At 41.9% G+C, this 25,005-nt stretch overlaps 1 protein-coding gene across 3 annotated transcripts in view; it reads left to right on the top strand.

Annotated features, from left to right (window-relative positions):
• FLACC1 (flagellum associated containing coiled-coil domains 1) overlaps positions 1-25,005 on the top strand; it is an 84,480-nt gene that overhangs the window by 14,148 nt on the left and 45,327 nt on the right. For 2 of the 3 annotated variants that reach the window (XM_068245165.1, XM_068245164.1), the window contains exons 6-8: positions 4,663-4,683; positions 5,419-5,475; positions 18,594-18,687. In XM_068245165.1, coding sequence (XP_068101266.1) covers positions 4,663-4,683; positions 5,419-5,475; positions 18,594-18,687 — 172 coding nt within the window. The remainder of the gene's footprint in view (positions 1-4,662; positions 4,684-5,418; positions 5,476-18,593; positions 18,688-25,005) is intronic. The other variant, XM_068245166.1, reaches the window with a different exon arrangement.

Raw genomic sequence — 25,005 nt, 5'->3', positions numbered from 1 at the left:
TCTGCATTAGATGAAATATCCGAGGGGGAGGAGATGGATAAGACTGAAAAACCACATAAGTTTGCTTTTTCTACAGAATTAATGAAGGATCTTTTGACATCCATGCATGAAACAATGGGTATTAAATCAGAGCGAAAACCCTTGTCACCCCTTGACCAAATGTATGAGGGTTTGGCGGACCCCCAATCCAGGTTCATCCCGGTCCATTCTACTCTTAAAACTTTGATCAAGAAAGAGTGGCAAAATCCTGAGAAAAGGGCCTTTTGGCCAAAATCTTTATCTAAGCGTTATCCTTTTTCTCCTGATGACCAGGCTTATTGGGGCCCTCCGCCAAAACTAGATCCGTCCTTTTCCAGGGTTTCAAGAAAATCAGACCTTATGTTTGAGGATTTCGGAAACCTTAAAGACCCAATAGACAAGAAAATGGATAATGTTTTGCGTAGGGCTTGGGAGTCTGCTTCATTAACTTTTAAGCCGGCAGTAGCATCGACAGCAGTGAGTCGATCTCTGAAGACTTGGTTGGCAGAATTACAGTATAAAATAGCAAATGGGGTGTCTAGGGAAGAAATCCTTAATGACTTTCCTAAAATCACTAATGCCTCAGATTTTATGGTTGATGCAGCAGACGATACGGTTAAATTAACAGCCCGTACCACCGCACTAGTGAACTCAGCTAGAAGGGGAGTATGGGTTAAGACATGGAATGGGGATAACTCATCCAGATCTAAGCTTTGTGGTATCCCCTGTGAAGGAGATCTTCTGTTTGGGTCTAAGCTGGACGATACACTAGATCGTACAGCAGATAATAAGAAAAATTTCCCAAGGAAGCGCCCCTTTCAGAATAAACGGCCATTTCGGGCCCCCGCTAAAAATGAAACGGATAGTAAATCCTCCAGGGGTAGAAGATGGGCTCCTTACAGGCAACAAGGACCCCGCAATACCGCTACTAATATTAAAAAGACAAACAAACAATGACGCCATCATTCCGGTGGGGGGGAGAATCACCAAAAGACCCAGCCTTATTAGTAGCCCTCCAGTCAGAAGTAAAGTCTCTTCTTCAGAAAGGAGTAATTCGACAGGTTCCAGCATGTCAAAGAGAACAGGGATTCTACTCCCCAATCTTTTTGGTAAAAAAGCCTCAAGGAGCCTATCGATTGATTCTAAACCTAAAGAAATTGAATCTGAAAATCAAATACAGGAAATTCAGGATGGACAATATTCGATCTGTAGTTCATCTTTTACAGAAGGACGATTTTTTGGCATCCCTAGACCTGAAGGATGCGTATCTACATCTACCAATCCATTTATCCTGCCAACAATACCTGAGGTTTGCCGTGTGGATGGAAGGAGAGGTAAGACATTTTCAATTTAATGCCTTGCCTTTCGGACTATCGTCTGCCCCATGGCTATTTACTAAGGTTATGTCTGAAGTATTAGCTCTTCTCAGGTTAAGACACGTTAATATTGTCGGTTACCTTGATGATTTTTTATTATGGGGTTCTTCTGAAAAATCCGTTAATGATCAGCTTTTTATAACTCTGGGCGTCCTCCAGGAGTTAGGTTGGTTAATTAATTGGGAAAAGTCTGCTCTGATTCCTTCCCAGTGTCTAGAATTTTTGGGTTTCAATATTTCTACCAGAGAAGAGAAACTGTTGTTACCTGATAGGAAGATCATTTCTATTTTTAATAGTATTTTCTCATTTCAGAGATTAAGAAGCATATCGCTAAGAAAAGCCATGGCTCTTCTAGGACTTCTAACCTCTGCCTTTCCGGCGATCCAGTGGGGACAGTTCCATGCGAGATTTCTACAAATATGGATTTTGAAATCTTGGAACAGGTCTCTGGTGACTCTAGACAAGAAGATCATCATTCCACAAAGTGTAAAGACTTCCCTTATCTGGTGGCAACGTCTGGATCATCTATCTCCAGGTCATCTGTGGAATTATCCACAACAGAATACAATCACAACCGATGCCAGTTTGTGGGGTTGGGGAGCCCACTTCAATTCTCTGCCGGCTCAAGGATCATGGAATATGACAATAAGGTCACAGTCATCGAACAACAGGGAGTTGCAAGCAGTATGGCAAGCCTTACTACATTTCGGCCCCCTAATAGAGAATTCTCATGTCAGAATAAGAACAGACAACAGGAGCGTTGTAGCTTTCCTGAACAGGCAAGGGGGCACGAGGAGTCAACCCTTATGGGAAAAGACGGCAAAGATCCTATTCTGGTCGGAGAGAAATCTTTTATCGTTAACTGCGATACATTTAAAGGGAACCTCAAACCACTTGGCGGACTACCTCAGCAGGAGGAAATTAGACTCGAACGAGTGGTCACTAGATCTGGAAGTTTTTCAGCAGGTGACGTTACAATGGGGTTGCCCAGAAGTAGACCTGTTTGCAAGGAGAGCGAATGCGAAATGTCAGCAATTTTGTGCCCTGTTTCCAGAGGACCTACCTTGGAAAGTAGACGCCTTCTCGATCAATTGGGGAGAGTTACTGATGTATGCATTTCCTCCAATTCCATTGCTACCACAAGTAATAAAAAAGATTATTCAGGACAAGGCTCGAGTAATCCTGATAGCTCCACTATGGCCAAAAAGACCATGGTTCACGTCACTAAGAACACTAGCGGTTACAGATCCGATAGTCTTTCCTCCCATACCTCACTTGCTGTCCCAGGGTCCAGTGTGGCATCCGAGTTTAAACAGCCTTCACCTTTCAGCCTGGAAGCTGAATGGGGCATCCTGAAGTCCAAGGGCTTTTCAGACGAACTATCAGAAACTTTGATACAGAGTAGGAAGAAGGTGACTCGAGTAATATACCAAAAGGCCTGGAGAGTGTATAACGAATGGTGCTCGGAAAGATCTTGTGACAATACATCACTTAAATCCGTATTAGAATTTCTTCAGTGTGGATACAAGAAGGGGCTTAGTATAAGCACTCTGAAGGTACAGGTATCTGCTCTAAGCGTATTTCTAGAAAGACGGCTGGCAGAAGAAAATCTAATTTTAAGATTCTTCCAAGCTTTAAAGAGACTGAAACCAGCAATCAGGTCCAGAATACCCTCATGGGATTTAAATACTGTCTTACAGGGGTTATGTGAAGCCCCTTTTGAACCATTATCACAAATTTCGGATAAATTTCTTACTCTAAAAACCATTTTCCTGCTAGCCATTACTTCAGCTAGAAGAATAGGTGAATTGCAGGCATTGTCTATTAAAGAGCCCTACTGCATCATTTCTGAAGATAGAATTACGTTACGCACGGATGCAGCGTTTCTACCAAAGGTTGTTTCCTCATTTCACAGGAATCAAGAAATCTTCCTTCCTTCCTTTTGTGAGAATCCTAACAATGACAAGGAAAAGAGACTTCATTGCCTGGATGTAAGGAGATGTCTTATACAATATATGGAGAGAACAGGTCCATGGAGAAAAACTGACGCAATGTTCGTTCTATTTGCTGGGAAACAAAGAGGCAACAAGGCGTCCAAAACGACTCTAGCACGATGGATCAGACAGGCTATTACATTGGCATATCAAGCTCAAGGGAAGCAGTTAGGGTCTTCAATTAGAGCTCATTCTACAAGAGGAATATCGACTTCCTGGGCAGAGAGGTCAGGGGCATCAATAGAACAGATATGCAGAGCTGCTACCTGGTCAAGTCACAATACCTTTGTGAGGCATTATCGCCTAAACATCTCAGCCGCAGCAGATTTGTCTTTTGGAAGAAAAGTACTGCAGGCAGTGGTCCCGCCCTAGATCTCATATCTGGTACATCGTCTCATCCAGGGGTGCTGTCCAATGACGTTCTGGGAAAGACAACTTTACTTACGGTAACGTCTTTTCCAGTAGTCAGAAGGACAGCACCCCTGCAACCCGCCCTATTTTTGGGTGGAATAATAATTATGTAAGTAGGCATTTATACCGGTCCGTGTCATCTTTTGTATTAACTGAAGTACTGAGGGTAAGCTAGTAGCTTATATATGGCTGCCTATTTGTTATGCAAATCTTTCTTTTGCAGTTCCTGTCCACGATTGGGAGGGAGACAAGTCTCATCCAGGGGTGCTGTCCTTCTGACTACTGGAAAAGACGTTACCGTAAGTAAAGTTGTCTTTTGCGCAATTTTTATTTTTACTTGGTAGCGCGCCCAGGCTATGCATATGCATAGGTAGGATTTAGTTAGTGTTAGGTCCCCTCCCATGGAGGATTGACTTCTTCGCAGTGGGAGGGACGAGTACTTAACAAGTTGCATGCAAGCTGTTACAGGAAACCAACATCCTCCAGTGGTAGACAGGTCATGTGTATGCTCAGTGTGTATTTTATCCCATAAGTGGGGCTTGAACTCTTTTGCAGGTAGGCACTCATCTGTTTTTAAGTAGCGCTGTTCATTTCTTTGCAATGTACTAATATTTATAATGTCTATTCAGTGGATAAGGCTATTCATATACAAACCTATTTCCAAGCAGATCATATTCTATTATTTGTTCACTCATTTCTTGACATTTTTATGGGTTAAGAAAAATACAATTGACCAAATAGACAATAAAGTGATTGCAGATACAGCATTCTCATTAGCGTTATCAGAAAAGGTTTCTATACTATGGTAGCCCTCTTTGTAAGTCTGCCATCAATGCCTTTTGTTCTTCATCTTTCTATTTTAGGTTATTGATGGACAATCCGGTGTAAGTATCACTCTGTGTAAAATGGCGAGTAAAATGATGAGCTTATTGCTAATTCTACTCTCCTCAAATGATTATGCGCTCATTACCATATCTGCATTCAGCATCTGCACTTTCCTTTTCAAATTGCAGTTTATTTTGAATGATCACATTTTACTATGAGCCAATAGAGTCTCTACACATTTTCCCTGACAGCTATTTTGCATTGAAGCTGTCCTACCAGTGGTACAAATGGAATGAGCTGTGCATTGTGCAGCACTCACCCCTGTCTGCCCATAGAGGGGTGTTACTCAATTAACAGATAAGACAGAATTTAGCACCAAATGCATAAATCATTGGGCACAACCTGTTTTGTGTTGTTTGGGATGTGATGACACAGATTTGTAGCATGATTGTACTGCTTCCAAATCTGAAGGATCGTATGAAAAACTCAATTGGAAAGCAGGTAGAGCTGTGAAGTACAGTGCTTATACGGTAGGTGTTAGCACATGTACAAGGCATCAGTCTCTACCTTATTATTGCTTGCCAATTTCTTTCTGCTTTTGCAAAAAATAATTTTCAGCTTGGCTATAAATGTGCATCTGAGATTTGCTTGCGTGTAACGTGTTCATTAAGCGCACCTATGATCATCTGAATGTATGCTTAGAATCTGCCCAGTTTGGCTGCCTAATCAGCACTGCATGCAAATGTTTGCATCATCAGTTTATGGAGATAAAAGATGTTCATTGTGACTCACAGACACACTGAGCAGACACGGTTGCAGAAGCCAAAGAAGAAAGAGAAGTCACTGATAAGGTATGAACAGCAAGCACTCTTTCACACTTGCAGGGGACATTAAGGTCGCGTAATGTTCCCCTAACACAACGCATGGTGGTGCTAAAGGTGGACGTTACATAGAGCCGCGTTATGCGGCTCTTGGTGCGCCGTTTTCGTTCGATAGTGATAGAACGAAAATGGCGCATGCATATGAATCATTGCTAGCAGGCAGAGAATTATTCATATGAATCATTGCTAGCAGGAAGAGAACCGGCAATGATTCATATGAATCATTACTAGCAGGCAGAGAATGATTCATATTAATCATTGCTAGCAGGAAGAGAACCATTGCAGTGCAGTGAATATTAATTAGCCATGTGGCTAGGCAAAATAGCGGACTCTCCCCTCCTCCTCGCCTGCACACAAAAAAAACAATAAAACAACATTACTGAGCATGTGCAAACCAAACAGTCTAACGCAGCTAAAACTGCGCATAACGGACAGCATGCTGCACTTTCATTGAACGTGCAGCGTTACACTGTAACGCAACGTGGGCACTGTGAACAGCCCATTGATTTTTCATTACTGTGAGTTGGGCTGCGTTACAGGCTGCTCTAACGTGCGCCTGTAACGTCCCACTGTGAAAGCAGCCTAAAAGTCTGAGGAATAAAAAAACATGACTAAATGTTAGGGCCTTTTTACCACTACCAGCGTTTTGAGATCTGATTCTGATTGTTTAGGGATTGCAAAATGCTACATATAGTACAACTAATGGAATCTGGGGTGAATTATTCCATTAGTGCAATGCGTTTGAGAAGCAATTTTTTTTGCAATTGCTGTCTTGCTGTATTTTTCCTGCACTTCCACTTCCATACCTTCTTAACTCTTGCAGTAAGATGTTGCCTCCAAAGTTCCCAGCTACACACTATAATTATTATTTATTTGTAAAGCGCCAAGATATTCCGTGGCACTGTTGTGTATAACAGATTAGACATTCAAAGCATTGAAACTCATGTATTGGAAACCTTTTATTGAATCTTGCAGTAACTAAGGAAAGTTCTCATAAAAGCCGCTAAGAAGGACAAGACTGAAAATCTATAATAATAATAATTTCCAAGCCGTCTGCTGTATTTCTCTATGTCCTTACAAGGCATCCGCTGAATCTCTGTATGTCCTTCTGTCCCACACACACCCCTCCTGCTCCGCTCCACTCTGATTGCCCATGACACTGATTGCGGCCTGCTCTAATTGGTCACAGGGAGCATGGCGCTGATACTGTATAACGAAAAAGAAAAAAACCACAGAGACACCGGGAGCCCCTATAGTGTATTATCCTTGCGATCTGATCTAAGAATGTAAATGATGCTACTCACAAGTGTGGGTTGCTTGGAGAGGCAACCACTCGAAAACGCATGTGGAGAAAGCCCGTCTCCACTCGGTCTTTGGGGTGGGTGGTCGCAGCTCCTTCGAAAAAAGTTTCCTGCCACAGGTTTGTGGCAAAAAATAACAATCCAGCAATTGTGGGATGTTAAACTTGGAGTAAAGCAATAGTAGGAGGCGCCCTTGTTGTATGGTTTGCACTTGAGTTAGTTTAGAACGAGAATAAAATATGTAGTAGATCGCCTACCTTAAGAATGGACACTCCACTCGGTAGGATAGGTGAAACAATTTAATAAAATTAAGCACTTAGGACAACGCGTTTCGCGGAATAGGCCGCTTCATCAGGTCAAAATAGTGCTTTAAGAGAAAAACAAGCAACAATAGACACATCAGTAAACCACCATAATATCATATGCTTCAAATGAACAATTAAAATACAAATCCGTATCATAGACATATACACATATATAATTAGTGGGTGCAGTCATCTAGCTATGAAAAACAGGATATTCACTTAACATTAGTATCCAGCCTATTATCTGGCCAGGGTTACTTAAAAGAATTAGGGTTAGAATTAAAGGAGATCCTAAAAACCTGCTAAAGCGTTTTTTTGCATGTAAGAAGAACAATTGTATAAAAAGAAAAAAAAAAAAAAAAAAAAAAAAAAAGGTATTGCAAGATTCGGTATTTCTCGTTCAATCCCTAAGTATCCTGGGTAATTGAGAAGATGTCAGGTAGGGAACCTGGTCAGTGTATGCCGTTAATGTATTCCCTGTGGGTTAATAAGGTAGTCTGAGCTGCTCTTGGTAGGGTGGGCCGGACCTGAGCGGATACTGGGGTCCAAGTAGAAGTATGCGTAAGGTATCTTACCTGTAGTCAGTAGTGGAATTACTGGGCGCCAAACCGAGTCCTTGGTGAGCGCTCATATTTATGGTGGTTACATCTCCGTGCCCGGAGAGACTGTGGAAGTAGGGTGGGCGTGGCAGGGCTAATGACGTAGGGGGGAGGCGACTGTCGGAGGTGATGGCCTCTGATAGGTGGGGTGGCAAGTGTGTGTGGAGTTACGTAGGGAGCTACGTTGTGGCGGGCGGACTAGAGCTAATCCGCGTAATACGGACGTGTATGAGCCGGCTGGGGCTGCGTAGTATGCGTGTCATGCGCAGTGGAGTGGCAGTCGCGCGCACACACGCGATGTTCAGGTCGCCATACTGTTTGAGGGCACTGGGAACGGAGAGGAGGGAATCAGGGTGAGCGATGCAGATGATAAATTATCTATCTGCATTTTGTCATATGGTAAGCTGGGCACAAGTGTTTAATGAGGATAGGTGGGGAAATTGATTGGAAATTAAGAAAGCGAGCCAGTCTAAATAGTGTAGTGCTGCCACCCTGTGGTGGAAAGAAAAATTGCACTCTTTAATTAAGCTCAAGGCATCATAGCTCTGCTGCTGTCTGTCCATTATTTGAGGAACCTGTCTCTTGTGTCATATTGAAAATACTGGGAGGCAAGGTTAAAGGATGAATAAAGCTGTAATAGCTGGAATGGTGAATAAATTGGCAAAGGTTTTTTGGGGAAATAACCTGAACCCTAAAGTACATTCCATAGAAACTCTCCTTGTGAAACAAGCTCAATGTCCATAATGGACAGACCAGGGGCGAGCGAATCGACTAATTCGTATGTATTATGTCCATTTGTCCATTAGCAGAATTGGGTAGGAAGAGGAAGGCGGAGGATAGGGGAAGGGGCTGGGGGTGAGGGTAGGATGGAATTTAGGGGAGGGGAGGGTCTAGGTGGATGAGGCGGGGGGGGGGGGAAAGGGGGGGAGAGATTAGAGGGATGTGGTGGGAAGATGGGAGGGACGAGGGAGGAAAAGGACAATAATAATAGTTCTCACTCATATCAGATAAGAGCAACTTGTTGACAGTTCTATCATCATCATGCAGTAGGTATGTATGTATCATCACATATCACCATAATACTGGGTATGGATGCTGTAGGTATGTATGTATTATCACATATCACCATAATACTGGGTATGGATGCTGGGAAGTTCACAGATTATGTTCTAGACATATATTAAGTCCCTCCGGTTGGAGTGTTCTAAGTTTAAAGACCCAGAACATCTCCCTTGCCTTCAGTTTTTCATTTCTGTTTGGCACATGTGTGGGTATATGTTCTATTGGGCAGACCTTTATTTCTTTGTGTTCCTGGTTATGTAGTTCCTTACAATGCCTGGACAGGCCATGTTTAATGAACCCTTTTTCTATGTTCCTCCTGTGTTGTCCCCATCTTGTTTTAAGTGATTGGGTAGTTCTACCCACGTATTGAAGTCCACATGTGCATGTAAGGAGGTATATGATAAATGTGGATGAGCAATCCATACTGTCCCTGATCTCGAATACTTCGCCTGTGATTGTGGATTTAAAAGTTCCTTGTTTCAGTTGCAGTTTCTGACAGCATAGACAGCCTCTCTGCCTGCATTTCCAGGATCCTTTTTCACGTGTGATTGTTTCTTCCATTCTTATATCTCGTGATCTCAATTTGCTGGGAGCTAGTAAGCTTTTTAGTGTTCTGGCCCTTCTATAGGTACAGTGCGGCCTTTCTTCAATCTCGTTTTTTAGAAACGGGTCATCTCTCAAAATCGACCAATGCTTTGCCAGTATGTTCCGTATTGCGTTATGGTTGCTCGAAAATTTGGTAATAAAGTTAGTACCTCTGCTTAGGCCTTCCCCCTCTGTCTTATTTTCTGTTTCCTTTCCTCTTAAGAGTTTGCTTCTCTCGGTTATTCTGGCCCGTTTTCTTGCTGCTGTGATGAGTTTGCTGGGGAAGTTTTTTTCTTTAAATTTGTCTGTGAGAATTTTGGCTTGGGTGTCAAATGTTTTTAGATCTGAGCAATTCTTCCTTATTCTTAGGAATTGCCCATAGGGAATGTTGTTCCTCCATGGTTTATGATGGCAGCTTTTATAGTCAATGTAGGCGTTGGAGTCAACATTCTTAAAGTGATTTCTGGATTTGATCATTTTGTTCTCCGTATAGAGAACTACATCGAGATATTCGATCTCCCTGTTGTTGTGATTCGAAGTAAACGTTATTCCCCAGTCGTTATTGTTCATATGGGACACAAAGTTGTTAATTGAGGGAATGTCCCCTTTCCATATCAGGATCAAGTCGTCGATATATCTGCGGTAGTATATGATGTTTGTGGTGAAGGGGTTGTTTTGGCCTATCAATAGGAGCTCAAGGAGGCCCATGGTCAGATTGGCGTAGCTGGGGGCTAGGCTTGATCCCATGGCTGTCCCCCGTCTTTGCAAGTAGGTATTGTCCAGAAACGTAAAATAGTTGTGTGTTAGAACGAAGGCTATTGCGTTGATGAGAAAGATTTTTTGTTTCTGTGGCATCACTGTATCTCTTTGTAAAAAGTACCATATGGACTTCAGGCGAATTTTATGGTGGATGTTTGAGTACAGTGCAGATACATCAAGTGTTACCCATTTGTATCCATCTTCCCAGGAGATGTTTGTCAATTCATTCAATAATTGTGTAGAGTCTTTCAGATAGCTTGGGAGTTTTCTCACCATCTGTTGTAGGTGGTAATCAACCAGTTCTGAGAGGTGTGATGATATGGAGTTTATGCCTGAAATGATAGGTCTTCCTGGTGGGTTAATGACGGTTTTATGTATTTTGGGCAGTTGATAGAAGTGTGCCGTGGTCGGATTTTTAGTTAGAATAAAGTCTTTTTCTGCACCCGTTAGGATTCCTTCCTCATATGCTTCCATAACAAGAGATTTCAGCTCTGTTATATACTTGTCTGTCAGATCAGCATCTAGGATCTGGTAGTATTCTTGATCCTTTAGTATTCGTTCTGCTTCTTTTATATAGTTAGCTTTGTCCATAATGACTATCCCTCCCCCTTTGTCTGCTGGTTTAATTACAATTGCAGAGTTGTTTTTGAGGCTCTTGATGGCCCTTTCTTCTGCTTTGGTGAGATTGGATGTGGTTGTGGTGGTCTGGAGCTCCTCTTCTAATTTTCTGAAGTCCTCAAGTACTTGGTTGTAGAACCCTTCGATTTGGGGTCCTCTGTAGGTTGTCGGGTAAAAATTGGACCTATTTCGGAGTTGTGTGTGGATATATTTCTCAATTTTTAGCTCTTCTGGATTATAGGTGACGGTTGGCGTTCCATCAGCATCCATCACTATAACTCCGCTGTTCTCTGTTCCAGATGTTCTATTGGGATGACCCTTTAGTTTCTTTATGGCGAAGTACCTCTTTAGGGTTAGTTTGCGTGTAAACTGGTTTAGGTCTACGAATAGGTCGTATAAGTTGACCTGTTTCCTCGGACAAAAAGACAGTCCTCGTTTTAATACTGATTCTTCCGCTCTGGTTGTGGTGTAGGATGATAAATTGTAGATCGTTCTCAGTTCCTTGTTCCTGTTTGGTTCTTTTGTGATGGTGTTTGGTCTGTGTTTGTTTTTCTTTTTCTTTCCTCCTCTTTTACCTCTTTTCCTTGGTTGGCCTATGATCTTGTGGACGATCCCAGGGGTGAGGAGATGACAGGCACTGCCAGATGGTCCACTATATGTGGAATTGCTGGTCTCAGTGGTGTTAGTTCCCCCAGGATCGTTGGTAACTCTAAAAAAGAGGAGCTGGTCGTGGCATTATCCATGGTATTGTAGTCTGAGCTGCTATTAAGGGATTCCTGGGTAGGAATAAAATATTCCGTAATATGTCTACTATCTTTAGTTTGGGTGTTTTTGATCCTTCTGTTCGATTTAGTAGGAAGTGGTATTTTGGAGGCTGAGGGGACTTTGGTTGCTGTTTTCTGTCCTGTGGTTGGGGAATCTTGTTGGGCCCTGGATGTTGGTTCCAATGCTGTTGGTGATTGTTCTGGTGTGTCACAGATGCTAAGATCTAGAAGCTCATCTGCCCTTTCAGGTCGATCATCTGTAATCTTTTGTTCTTTATTCTTGTGGTGGGTTAGTGGTGTACTGTAAATCTCATCGTCTTCTTCTTCTTCTTCTTCTGTGGGTCTGACTCTTTTCTTTGGGGTCTGTTGTTGTGTCTGATTTGGCCCCTTGCAGGTGTCGTTTGTTTGGGGTGTCCTTTGGATTTCCATATGTTTCAATCTATTGATAGGGTTTTTGTTGGTCTCTCTAAGTTTCAGGTTCCCCGTTCCGTCTGATCTGTCCTTCTCTCTATACATTTGTGTTCCTTTAGATTTTTCCAACCTTTCTTTGTAGGTGTGACGTATTTCTTCTCTTCCTTTCTGAGGTCTTGGGACCGGGATTGGTGTGTTATCTTTGCTGGCTGTTCCTGCGTCTTTATCTTCTTCTCTGACCAGCGTCTGATCCTGTGGTGGTACGGATGGTAGTCCCCTGGGGGGGCCGGGTTTCCTTTTTGAGGTTCTCTGTTTGTTTTGCAGATATAAATTTCTGTCCCTATTTAGTTTGCTCAATTTGCTCTCTGAGACATCTAATTCGAATTTGGTTACTTTGTTATGTAGGATATGTGTAAATGACTTGTACTCATTTGTCTGATTGTATTGTATTAGTTCTGTTTTCAAAGCTGTTATCTGTGGTTGGAGTTCCATGACAATGGATTTCCGTTTCTTAATAATACGTTCCATTTTACCTCTCGAGCAAGATTCTAGGTAGTCATACCAATCTTTGGAAAAAACCTCGTCTGTCGGAAAAGGGGATTCTGTGAGGTCTCTGAGACCTCCTGGCGAGATTTTTTCTTCTATGTATGCAGACTGCATTTCAGTGTCTGCGATATTAAAGAATTCAGTTTTCAAAAGTCTTTCCAGAGCAAAAAATATCGGACTTAGATCTGGAATGTTCTTTTTATCAATACTTGCAGTTGCTCTCTGTTCTCCATTTTCTTCTTCCTGAGGCTTGAAATTAGTCCTTTTAAATTGGTCGAGGAGTCTGGTTCTTAGGTCGGATCTATCTCCCATCAGATCCATCTTTTTCGGGGAATTTTTTCTTTTTATACAATTGTTCTTCTTACATGCAAAAAAACGCTTTAGCAGGTTTTTAGGATCTCCTTTAATTCTAACCCTAATTCTTTTAAGTAACCCTGGCCAGATAATAGGCTGGATACTAATGTTAAGTGAATATCCTGTTTTTCATAGCTAGATGACTGCACCCACTAATTATATATGTGTATATGTCTATGATACGGATTTGTATTTTAATTGTTCATTTGAAGCATATGATATTATGGTGGTTTACTGATGTGTCTATTGTTGCTTGTTTTTCTCTTAAAGCACTATTTTGACCTGATGAAGCGGCCTATTCCGCGAAACGCGTTGTCCTAAGTGCTTAATTTTATTAAATTGTTTCACCTATCCTACCGAGTGGAGTGTCCATTCTTAAGGTAGGCGATCTACTACATATTTTATTCTCGTTCTAAACTAACTCAAGTGCAAACCATACAACAAGGGCGCCTCCTACTATGGCGCTGATAGCCTGCGGCCCGTTAGAATTTTTCACAGATAGTGCGGCACTCATTGCCTGCGGCCCCCTCTAAAACAACAAATGCGCTCTTCCTCTCCCTGCCTTTTCACACGCCTCAATTCAGGCAACCATCCTGGCATGGAACTTCTTTTCCATATTACCCCCTCCCCTTGCTGAGCATGGTATCTCTCCTAAAATCCCTTTCAGTATGAAGGTCTGCTATAATCCCCTGGATAAAAGTGGGCATAAGTTGGATTCATGATTTAGTAACCTCCCCTAGCCTACACACCTTCCCATTTCTTAAAGGATACCCGAGGTGACGAGTGACATGATGAGATAGACGTGGGTATGTACAGTGCCTAGCACACAAATAACTAGGCTGTGTTCCTTTTTTTCTTCCTATGCCTGAAAAAGTTAAACACCAGGTGTGTAAATGGCTGAGTCAGGACTGGGTCAGACTACAGTGTGACCCTCACTGATAAGAAATTCCAACTATAAAACACTTTCCTAGCAGAAAATGGCTTCTGAGAGCTGTAAAGAGATTTAAAAAAGGGTCAATAGTTAATAGATTTTAGCTCCAGCATACTTCAATTAATGTGTCATTTAGCAAAAGCAATAAAACAGTAAAAACTTAAAAAGTAGGTTTAAACATATAATAAAACTGTTGAATATCTTAAGTCATTTTTAAGAGGAGGATGATAGATACAATTGTTTATTTCATTAGTTTATTTTCACCTCGGATGTCCTTGAAATGGAAATAGCATGCAGATATCTCACTCGTACGCTTCCAATAGAAATATAATAGAAAAAGGAGTTATATCTAGGTGGTATAATCTTATAACAATCTCCCACACTGAGCCCTTGGCAGAATTTGTTAGTTTGCGAATATGACTTGGGTTCCCCATTACCAATTAGTCATGTGCAGAAAGCTCTATCAAGGGCCTTACACACGGCGTACAAATGTCTGTACAGACACGTGTTGAACGACTGTTCGTGCAACGGTTTGTTCGTGTGGACTCGGCAAGAGACAAAGACTATCAGCAGACACAGCCACTTTTGAGCGATTCAGCTGGGGAATCTCTTGTGACTTTTGTCTCACGAACCGTCGCTTCGTCTGTTGGTGTCCTATCGTGTGTACGAAAGTCTTCTACAGACAGCAGAGTCGCTACCATAGTACTACTACCATACGTAGCCTGTGGCAGACAGCTTCCGTCGTGTCTTCACTCTTTCTGTTGTCACGTATGTGTACAACTTTATTGTCTGCGACTCAGGGAGTATCCTGTGCATGCATGGTACAAGAAAGTACGAGATTTTCTCGTACTGCACATGCGCAGGACACTCCCTGCGATGGGAGTGCGATCGAGGACACGTGCAGCCAGGGCCACACAGGCGCAGTTGCCATCAACTGGTAGAGTCGCCGGAAACAAAACTGGCTCGCTGTGGGGGACCGGAGTATCAGTTTGTCCCAATGCCTGCACAGGGCGGCTGTGCAAAGCCAATTGGCGTGAACTGAGGAGGATCCCCACTTGAGTGACGGAGCTCCGGTCTGTCATCAGTCTACCAGCGGTGATCGCTGCTAGCAGGCTGTTAGATGGCGAAACCGCCATCTATTTACATTGTACAATGCTGCAATCTACGACAGTGTCACCCGGCTGTCCCCTGGGGAGGCTGAGATTGATCGGCCCTCATAGGCTGATGCCTATGAGAGATGATCGCTGGGATTGGCTGTCGGGGGGAACAAATACATAAACAAAAAAAAAATAAACATCCCAGCAGCGATCCGAGCCCACCAACAGAAATCTCTGTTGGTGGGCAGAAACTCTGTTGGTGGGCAGAAAAGGGGGGGGATTCATATGTGTGCTAAGTTGTATGGCTCTGCAGCAAGCTCTTGGTCACTAGGAGGGTGTGAGCCTATGGACCTGAAGTAGTTAAACTGTTGTTTTTTTTTTAATTAGTTTAGTTTTTCTTTAAAGAGAACCAGAGGCGAAGCACCTTCATGTATTGTATTACATTTATCAGTGGGAACATCACCGTAAACACCTACCCTGCTTTTAGTTTCATTCTTCTCTGCTTAATCTGTTATCAGCTGTGATAAGAATCCCCGACTGAGCATTCAGTCTAGGTTTGACCTGGAATCATTATAGCTGAGTCAGTCTTCTCTGGAGTCTTTTCAAGCCCAAGCCTGCCCCCTCCTGGCTCAGCTTTCCTGCCTTGCATACTCAGAGTTGATGGCATGGGAGGGGCTGCTCCTGCAGAAACAAGCTCTGAAACAGACAAGTGTGGCTGTGTGATCTGTGTGCACTGTGCAGCCAGTCTTCATTATTATCTACTGTATGCAGTTTAATTTCTATGAGAGACACTTCCTACAGGCAGCCACACAGCATACCGGAATAAGAAAGTTTAAAGCACACAGATAAAAGGCTGCAGCAGCAACCCCGCTTGTCTATAGTCTCATAGAGGCTAGACAGCACATACAGAACAGCTCATAACCTGGAAGCAGAAGGTATATGAGCCGGCGGCCATATTGGATTTTTCCTAGAGCAATAATGGATAAAAAACACTCAAAAAGGCACACCAGAGTGGCAAAATTATCAGGTAGAGCATTTATTCTTTACAAGCTATCAACTGATATGTTTATTTTGTGCGAATTGTTCATCTCTGGTTCCCTTTAACCACTTTAGGATCCTTGGCACGCATATATACGCCCCTTTAAACTGCATGTGCGGATCAGGGGGGTAGATATGCGTACTGCTGCCTTACCGTCGCGTTCACGGTCCCCGCGCTGTTTACCGTCGATCCACCGTCGCAGCCCCCTCCATCTGTGATCAGGATGTGAGAATCTTTTGATTCTCAATCCCGATCACCGTTCCTGAGTCTTCCGAGAACTTGTAAACGTCACACAAGCTCTCAGACCCCACACTTCCATGTTCCTCCATGTTCTCTTAATAGAAACACTGTCTCAGTAGCAAAAAATTACATCATTTAATTTTTTTTTACATAAATAGTTACCTTAGGGACTTTTCTATTACGGATGTCATGAGAGTATATCCCTGTTAATTTTGCAAAAAAAAAGTCTTGTAATAAGTGAAAAAGTATTAAGAATCCCTGAATGGAAAAATGCTTCTTTATTTCCAGATAAAATATTATCACTATACATTGTACTAGGGACACAATTTAAAAGTTGTAATAACCGGGACAAATGGACAAATAAAACGGGTTTTATGTACCGAAGCATGTTTTATTTTAAAAATATAATGGCTGAAAACTGAGAAATCTTTTTTTTTTTTTTTCTTATTTTCCTTATTATTCCCTTTACAATGCATATAAAATAAAATAATTCATAGCAAACACTACCACCCAAAGAAAGCCTAATTTGTGGCGAAAAAAAATATAGATCATTTCAGTGTGATAAATAACAATAAAGTTATCGCTGAATGAATGGGAGGAGCGCTGAAATGTGAACGTTGTTTTGGTTTTTAAGGGAAAAAAAACTGTGACCCTGAAGTAGTTAAGATGGTTGTTTAGTCATATCATATGTGCTGCCAGGCACCCATTTCTCTAAAACAAAATTCAATAAAAACTTATTTTAAAAAAACAACAACAAAAAAGTAACAAATGTGGTGTGAGGAAGGACCCAGTTTACCAGTGGCAGCCGTATTTTACACAGGGAGTCCAACAATTGCCCTCGTACAGCATAGCATGCACCATTTGGCACGTTTAAAAATAAATGTCTTGTGCTGTAGTTCCCAAGATATAGAAACTTTGGATTATTCAGTTCATCTGTACTCACATAAAACCAATGTGTTCTTCAGGCTGAGGTCATACAAATGGTTCATAGGCCGTTAAACTACTTTTAATGGCCTCTAAAATGAGAACCGTGTTTTCCCTCTACTATTCACAGAAGTGGAGAGAAGCTAAGATGACATGATCTCTGCACTGATCTCAATGCAGAAATCACCAAAGCATTGGACACGCATACTGTACATGCAAAAAGGTTGCCAAGAAATGTGGGCACAGGGTGAAGCTGAAAAATGGCTCACCCTGCTATTGCAAATTTCTTGGCGGCATTAATTACCTTCAGGCCACCATGGAGATGCAATTTGACTCCCAGCTATTGCCAGCTATTCCTAAAAGCTGAACTGCACTGAATTTTTTGTAATTTGGGCTCCGTCTTTTACAGGTGCCCATATTACCTTTTGAGCCCTGCTGTAGCTGTAACTCCCAGCCTATAGCGGCACCCAAATGTCCGGCACCCTTTTTGATTGATTTTTGATTGATTCTATTGGACACACAGTGTTTGAGGTTATCTTACTGTCCCACAAGTTTATGTGCCTTTAAAATCTCTGTGTGCCCTTATCCTTAATACAAATAAGGGCTCGTTCAGACGGACGTTTCGGCGGCGTCACGTTCGGGGGGCGTTGTGGCGGCTGTGCGGTCAGGCTTTCAGTAGCCTTCGCGTCGCGTTGTGTTGCGGTTGTGGTTTTAATTCCCCTAGGGGGACATTAGCCGTCGCGGTTGACCACCCCCCTGGAAGCTACATGTCGCTTCCAGGGGCAGCTCGAATGCTCGCAAGAATCAGGACCCGAACGCCGCGATCGTGCAAACGCGCGCAAAAGCTCGGTGTAAACGCTCCCATTCACTTGAATGGGAGCGTTTACCGCGACGTTCCGAACGCAAGCGTCCGTCTGAACCAGCCCTAAGACCGTTCCACTGAGAGACCATCTCCAGTCTGGGGAGCTGCACCCTTTCAGGACACAAGGCAAATTATTTCAGCAATTGAATGTGTGATTTTTCTCTTAATTTACTGTCCCACCCTTATCCATTTTGATAGCTTTTGAGTAGAATGGAAAATCCAATTTCACAATGTGTATGTAGTTTTTTATTTTATTTTGTTCCAGGATTGAGGTTTGTCAAGAGTACATGAAAAAATAAATGGCAGTTGCCAAATCTTTTGTATTTTTTTTTTTGGGGGGGGGGGGGGGGGGCGGGAGTTCAGGCCTCTGAACAAGTTAAAAAATAAACTCCAAATATAAAGTGCTATTAAATTACTACCTCAGGTTGGTGTTCAAGAAGAGGTAGACAGTGCTGGTAATTTAAGGTAAATTCCACTATCCAGCTGTATCTTGCAGTAAACTTGTAGATTTCAATCACTCAAGGTGCCCCCTTTGCTATTAGTTGAGCTAATTAGAAAGATTTTTTTTTTGTTAATCGCTAGATTTTATGATTTGGGTGACACATTCAGTTCAACACTATACTGGAGTAATAGGTATGCAATGCAAACTGTGAAAGTTTCAGTCATATTCATTTTTTCTTTCCCTTTTCAGTGAAAATTTAGTGGAAGATTTGCAGGAACAGATCGCTAAGCTGACTGCACTGCTAGAGCAGGAGACCTCAGAACACCAGAGCACACGGAGAAGAGTGAGTGACAGCTATGCTTATCATATCCGCAGCACAATTTATGTCCAAAGCAAAGAGTTACTACTCTATTACAAGTCAGATGTCCGTTAAATGTAATTCATTTTGACACTTATCCCTTGTTATGGATTTCCAGGGCCATGTTCCAAGTGGCTTACACACCTCATCGTAAAGGGAACCTTAACTGAGAAGGATATGGATTTTTCTTTTTAAAATAATACCAGTTGCCTGATTCTCCTGCTGATCCTGTGTCTCTAATACTTTTAGCTGCAGCCGCTAAACAAGCATGCAGATCAGGTGGTCTGACTGAAGTAAGACTGGATTAGGTGCATGCTTGTTTCAGGTGTGTGATTCAGCCACTACTGCAGCCAAAGAGATAAGCAGGAATGTCAGGCAACTGGTATTGTTTAAAAGGAAACATCCATATCCCTCTCAGTTTAGGCTCCATATACAGTAAAGAGATCTTAGCAGTTACTAGTTTCAAATAGCAAATAGGGCAGAAGTTAACCCCCTGCCCCCTTTTCACTGCCATTATCCAGACTAGGTGTGCAATTCATGAGGTGTGACTAATGTTATCTGATTGAAGCATAGCAGTGAAGACTCACCCCCCCTCCCCAATGCATAATGGGTTTGTTTGATCTAAGCTTGTGGGTAATCAGGAGAGTTCTTATCTGCCTTTCTTCTTCTGTTGCTTGCCATCTGTGGACAGATAGAGGAAAAACAGGAAGTAGAAGGATTCTGCCTGTAATTAACAGTTACATGTACAAAAATAAGGTAAAATGAAAGTTTTTAAAATAATTCAAATTTTGAATTTGCTATTGAGCTGCCTTGGAAGTTAAAAATGATGCTCGGTTCCCTTTACAAGGCTTTGTATTGTGGGATGAGTGAGTTTGAGCCAGTGAGATGCATCTGGCCTGGTAATATGTATATCTTTAGACTTGTTTTAAGAAACCATATTCCAACATGAACTGTATTAGATACATTGATTCAGTAGTCTTATATACAGTGGGATGCGAAAGTTTAGGCAACCTTGTTAATCATCATGATTTTCTTGTATAAATCGTTGGTTGTTACGATAAAAAATGTCAGTTAAATACATCATATAGGAGAACCACACAGTGATATTTGAGAAGTGAAATTAAGTTTATTGGATTTACAGAGAATGCACAATAATTGTTTAAATTGAGGCAGGTGCATAAATATGGGCACTGTTCTGATTTTATTGATTCCAAAACCTTTAGAACTAATTATTGGAACTCAAATTGGCTTGGTAAGCTCAGTAACCCGTGACCTACATACACAGGTGAATCCAATTATGAGAAAGAGTATTTAAGGGGGTCAGTTGTAAGTTTCCCTCCTCTTTTAATTTTATCTGAACAGTAACAACATGGGGGTCTCAAATGACCTGAAAACAAAGATTGTTCACCATCATGGTTTAGGGGAAGGATACGGAAAGCTGTCTCAGAGATTTCAGCTGTCTGTTTCCACAGTTGGGAACATATTGAGGAAATGGAAGACCACAGGCTCAGTTCAAGTTAAGGCTCAAAGTGGCAGACCAAGAAAAATCTCGGATAAACAGAAGCGATGAATGGTGAGAACAGTCAGTCAACCCCCAGACCAGCACCAAAGACCTACAACATCATCTTGCTGCAGATGGAGTCACTGTGCATCGTTCAACCATTCGGCGCACTTTACACAAGGAGATACTGTATGCAAGAGTGATGCAGAGGAAGCCTTTTCTCTGCCCACAGCACAAACAGAGCAGCTTGAGGTATGCTAAGGCACATTTGGACAAGCCAGCTTCATTTTGGAATAAGGTGCTGTGGACTGATGAAACTAAAATTGAGTTATTTGGGCAAAACACGGGGCATTATGCATGGAGGAAAAAGAACACAGCATTCCAAGAAAAACACCTGCTACCTAGAGTCAAATATGGTGGTGGTTCCATCATGCTGTGGGGCTGTGTGGCCAGTGCAGGGACTGGGAATCTTGTCAAAGTTGAGGGACGCATGGTTTCCACTCAGTATCAGCAGATTCTGGAGACCAATGTCCAGGAATCAGTGACAAAGCTGAAGTTGCGCCAGGGCTGAATCTTTCAATAAGACAACGACCCTAAACACTGCTCAAAATACACTCAGGCATTCATGCAGAGGAACAAGTACAATGTTCTGGAATGGCCATCTCAGTACTCAGACCTGAATATAATTGAAAATCTGTGGTGTGGGTTAAAGAGAGCTGTCCATGCTCAGAAGCCATCAAACCTGAATAAACTAGAGATGTTTTGTAAAGAGGAATGGTCCAAAATACTGTCAACCAGAATCCAGACTCTTATTGGAACCTACAGGAAGCATTTAGAGGCTGTAATTTCTGCAAAAGGAGGATCTATTAAATATTGATTTCATTTCTTTTTTGTGGTGCCCAAATTTATGCTCCTGCCTACTGTTGTTTAAACAATTATTGCACACTTTCTGTAAATCCAATAAACTTAATTTCACTTCTCAAATATCACTGTGTGTGTCTCCTATATGATATATTTAACTGACATTTTTTATCGTAACAACCAACGATTTATACAGGAAAATCATGACAATTAACAAGGTTGCCCAAACTATCGCATCCCACTGTAGCTAATGAGGTAGTAGGCATGGAGGAGGTAATATACAAAAACAAGAAAGGTCAAGAGCATCATCCATAGAGAAAAACTGTGGAGCAGTATAAGAACTAAGCATATAGGCCGGTGATGGCGAACCTTTCAGAGGCCGAGTGCCCAAACTGTGACCCAAAATCGACTTATTTATCACCGAGTGCCAACATGGCAATTTATATTGAATACTGGCTGCCCGGCCCCATGTGATCCCCGCCCGGGCTGGGAGCAAAGGCAGGGGCACCTCTAGCCATTTTGTCACTCCAGACGAGAGAACCTGTACATTCAGAACCTACATTCAGTATTTGGATCAAATATTGCTCAAGACTGTCTGTTTTTAATAGCTTTTCATGAGTTCCCCTTTTTTTTCATCAGATCTTAACAGTTAATCTGTTATTGAGGAACTATTGTGAAAATACCGTAATTAATAAAATTGCTTATTTTTTTTTACAATATTACTTTATAAAATGTTTAGCCAGTGTTTGTCATTTGCAAAATCTTTCCTCGCCCTGATTTATCACAGGTGGCAACATCTTTACTGCTGGCAGGTGCATTGCTGCGGAATGTTTTACTGTGTGTTCTGAAGCCAGGAGAAATAATACCCGATCTGCCAGAACGCTCTTGGAGGAGAACTCCGCATAGCTAAGCAGTTTAGGCTGTGACATCACTGGGAGGGTGGGGCTACATACCAATATACAGCAATAAATTAATCTAGGAAGTGTTTCTGATGCTGAAACCTGGATTACTAATGTTTGTATCCTGAATGATTTATTACATTTTACTATATGTCACTACAGTGCCTCTTTATAATCAGCTAATAGGGCATGGTGGCCTTTTCCCAAAATGTTTCAATGGTGCAGAATTCTGGCACCTCTTCTGTGAATCTTCCACATGAAGACCTTTAGGTCAGAGACAATATGTGCTTTCTCATCAAGCATGCTTATACATAAACATGCTAGTTTTCTCCCAATTTGTGATCTGAATGATAATGTGATTATAAATCATTACTGTATTGTTTACTGATAATATCCTTTACCAGCACATTTGTGGTTCTGCTTCCCCCTCTGTCACTTTCTATGTATCTCACTGCAGTCAGCAAACTTTCCCGTGTTTCAGCATAACTTATATCTGGGAGTCACTTATGTACATACTTGTGAACTGCACATGATACCTGGTGACGTTCCTCTCTTGTCCAGTCCTATTAGGCCTGTGGCTGAATCAGAGTGTGCTACACTGCACTGTCAGTGAGTACTGGAACTCACAATAACGGCATTTGGTTTTGTAATATACCATGCCATTGTTGTTCCTTATCTCGCTATCTCCCTTCCCATCAAGTGAACTTTATCCAGTTCTGATTAGATCCTGTAGACATCTGGCTGACCTCAAGGTCAAGATACTTAAAGTGGATCTGAACTCTTGCACAGGACAGAAGGAAAACATAGAGAAATGCACCCTGTATGTATTTAGAGAGTTTAGCCTGTTTAATTCCCCCTCGTTTGTGTCTAATTGCAATGTAATTTGATCTCTCCCTTATGTCACTGCCACGTTAGAGATGACAGATAAGCTCATTTGAAAGCACAATATGTCTGCTTCCATGAATCAGGAAGTAGAAACGGTGCAGATTTATTTTAGGATTTGTATCAGCTGTAACAGAGAAAATTGTTTTGTTTAAAGGTTATTATGCTGTTGTGTATCTTTTAGAGCAGAGTGGAAGTTCTCCGTTCAGGTCCAATTTAAGCTCCATACACACACTTGATTAAAGTCGGCTGAGGCAGCTGATAATGACCACCTCAGCCGATAATCCGGCATGTATACAATAACCCCTGACCATCGCCAGGTGGATCAACTTGGCCCCCTGTGTGACATTACGTACGCGTTGCTTCGTCAGCCCTCCGCATAGCAACAGAACGTGTTGTCAGCTATACAGCTAACTTCACGTCTGTACAGTCACCGGAGGGATTGGGTGACATCAGTCACAGGTTTATATAGACCTTTACTGTCGGTTGTGTTTAAACTACATTAATTTATATTCAACTGATCTTATATGTCTTAAGAAATATTTTAAAAAAATCTTTGTCTTCAGTTCTTAAATAACTTAAAAAGGAGCAAGCCTGGATTAGGTAATCGTGGGATGCATTCCCCCAACTTGCTGGTCTCATAATGAAGATAACTTAGAATTGAGGTGGCTTCCTGTATCTACATTTATTCAACTAAACATGTATCCTTGGGTTGGACTGTGCAGTGCTAAACGACTAGGAACAGAACCAGAAAGATCAAAGCAGTTTGCAAAAATCTTTATTGAATACCATTGTAAGACAATACAATTAAAAAATTATGCTCCCCACCCCTTCCCTTTTTCCTGTTTTAATTACCGGTATATTGTCTTGCAATAGTATTCAATAAAGACTCTTGTACTTTAGCAAACTGGTGCCTTCTTTCTGGGTGTATTCCGAGCTTTTTAGCATTCGGGTTGATAGGGTTGGTGGTAGGGTTAACTTAATTTATGTAGTTAATGGTATCTATTAGCAAGCAGTCGAGGGTTGTTGATCTGTGTGTCTAGACAGCGATATATGGACCTCTAAGATCTATATACTTACCTATACCCTGACTCCTTGAAAGTCATTTTTTAACAATCAGTGGGTGAGTCTCTCGTTTTAATTGTTGAAATAAAAGTTATATTTAAATTTTTATCCTCCTTCAGGTTAACATATGTGTTTAGTAACATTCGTTTTTGCCAGACGCACATTTTGCAATTACATAGATTTGCCGTCATCAATCAAGCCCATGTTGTACGCCTGCACAGTAAGCCGCGTACAACATGAGCTTGATTGACGGCGGTTAGCACCGGCGCAGTGAGGACGACCTCTGGGTCGGCCTCCGCACCGTGCTCGGATACCAGGACGGCGGCACAGAGCGGAGCAGTCGGCGTGGGACAGTCAGCCGCAAGGGGCTGGAGAAAGCCCCAGGTGAGTAAAGCTCATTTTTTTGATTTTGGCTTATAACTCTTAAGTCTGACATTGGGCCTATGCTGGAAGACATAGTCCAACATAGGATTAGAAAGAGTTAGCTTGTAAGGTAAAAATCCTTCCTATAACTACAGTGGGATGCGAAAGTTTGGGCAACCTTGTTAATCTTCATGATTTTCCTATATAAATCGTTGGTTGTTACGATAAAAAATGTCAGTTAAATATATAATGTAGGAGATACACACACCGATATTTGAAAAGTGAAATTACGTTTTTTTGGATTTACAGAACGTGCGCAATAAATGTTTGAATAAAATTAGGAAGGTGCATAAATTTGGGCACTGTTGTCATTTTATTCATTCCAAAACCTTTAGAACTAATTATTGGAACACAGGCTCATTTCAAGTTAAGGCTCGAAGTAGCAGACCAAGAAAAATCTCGGATACAGAAACAGAAGCGACGAATAGTGAGAACAGTCAGTCAACCCACAGACCATCACCAAAAGACCTACAACATCATCTTGCTGCAGATGGAGTCACTGACTGTGCATCGTTCAACCACTCGACGCACTTTACACAAGAAGATGCTGTATGCAGAGGAAGCCTTTTCTCCACCCACACCACAAACAGAGCTGATTGAGGTATGCGAAAGCACATCTGGACAAGCCAGCTTCATTTTGGAATAAGGTGCTGTGGACTGCTGAAACTAAAA

This window comes from Hyperolius riggenbachi, chromosome 7 (genome assembly GCF_040937935.1).
Source record: "Hyperolius riggenbachi isolate aHypRig1 chromosome 7, aHypRig1.pri, whole genome shotgun sequence".
In the NCBI taxonomy this organism is placed as follows: domain Eukaryota; kingdom Metazoa; phylum Chordata; class Amphibia; order Anura; family Hyperoliidae; genus Hyperolius; species Hyperolius riggenbachi.
The sequence above is the reverse complement of the archived record's forward strand: the minus strand, read 5'-3'. Positions and strand labels throughout refer to the sequence as shown.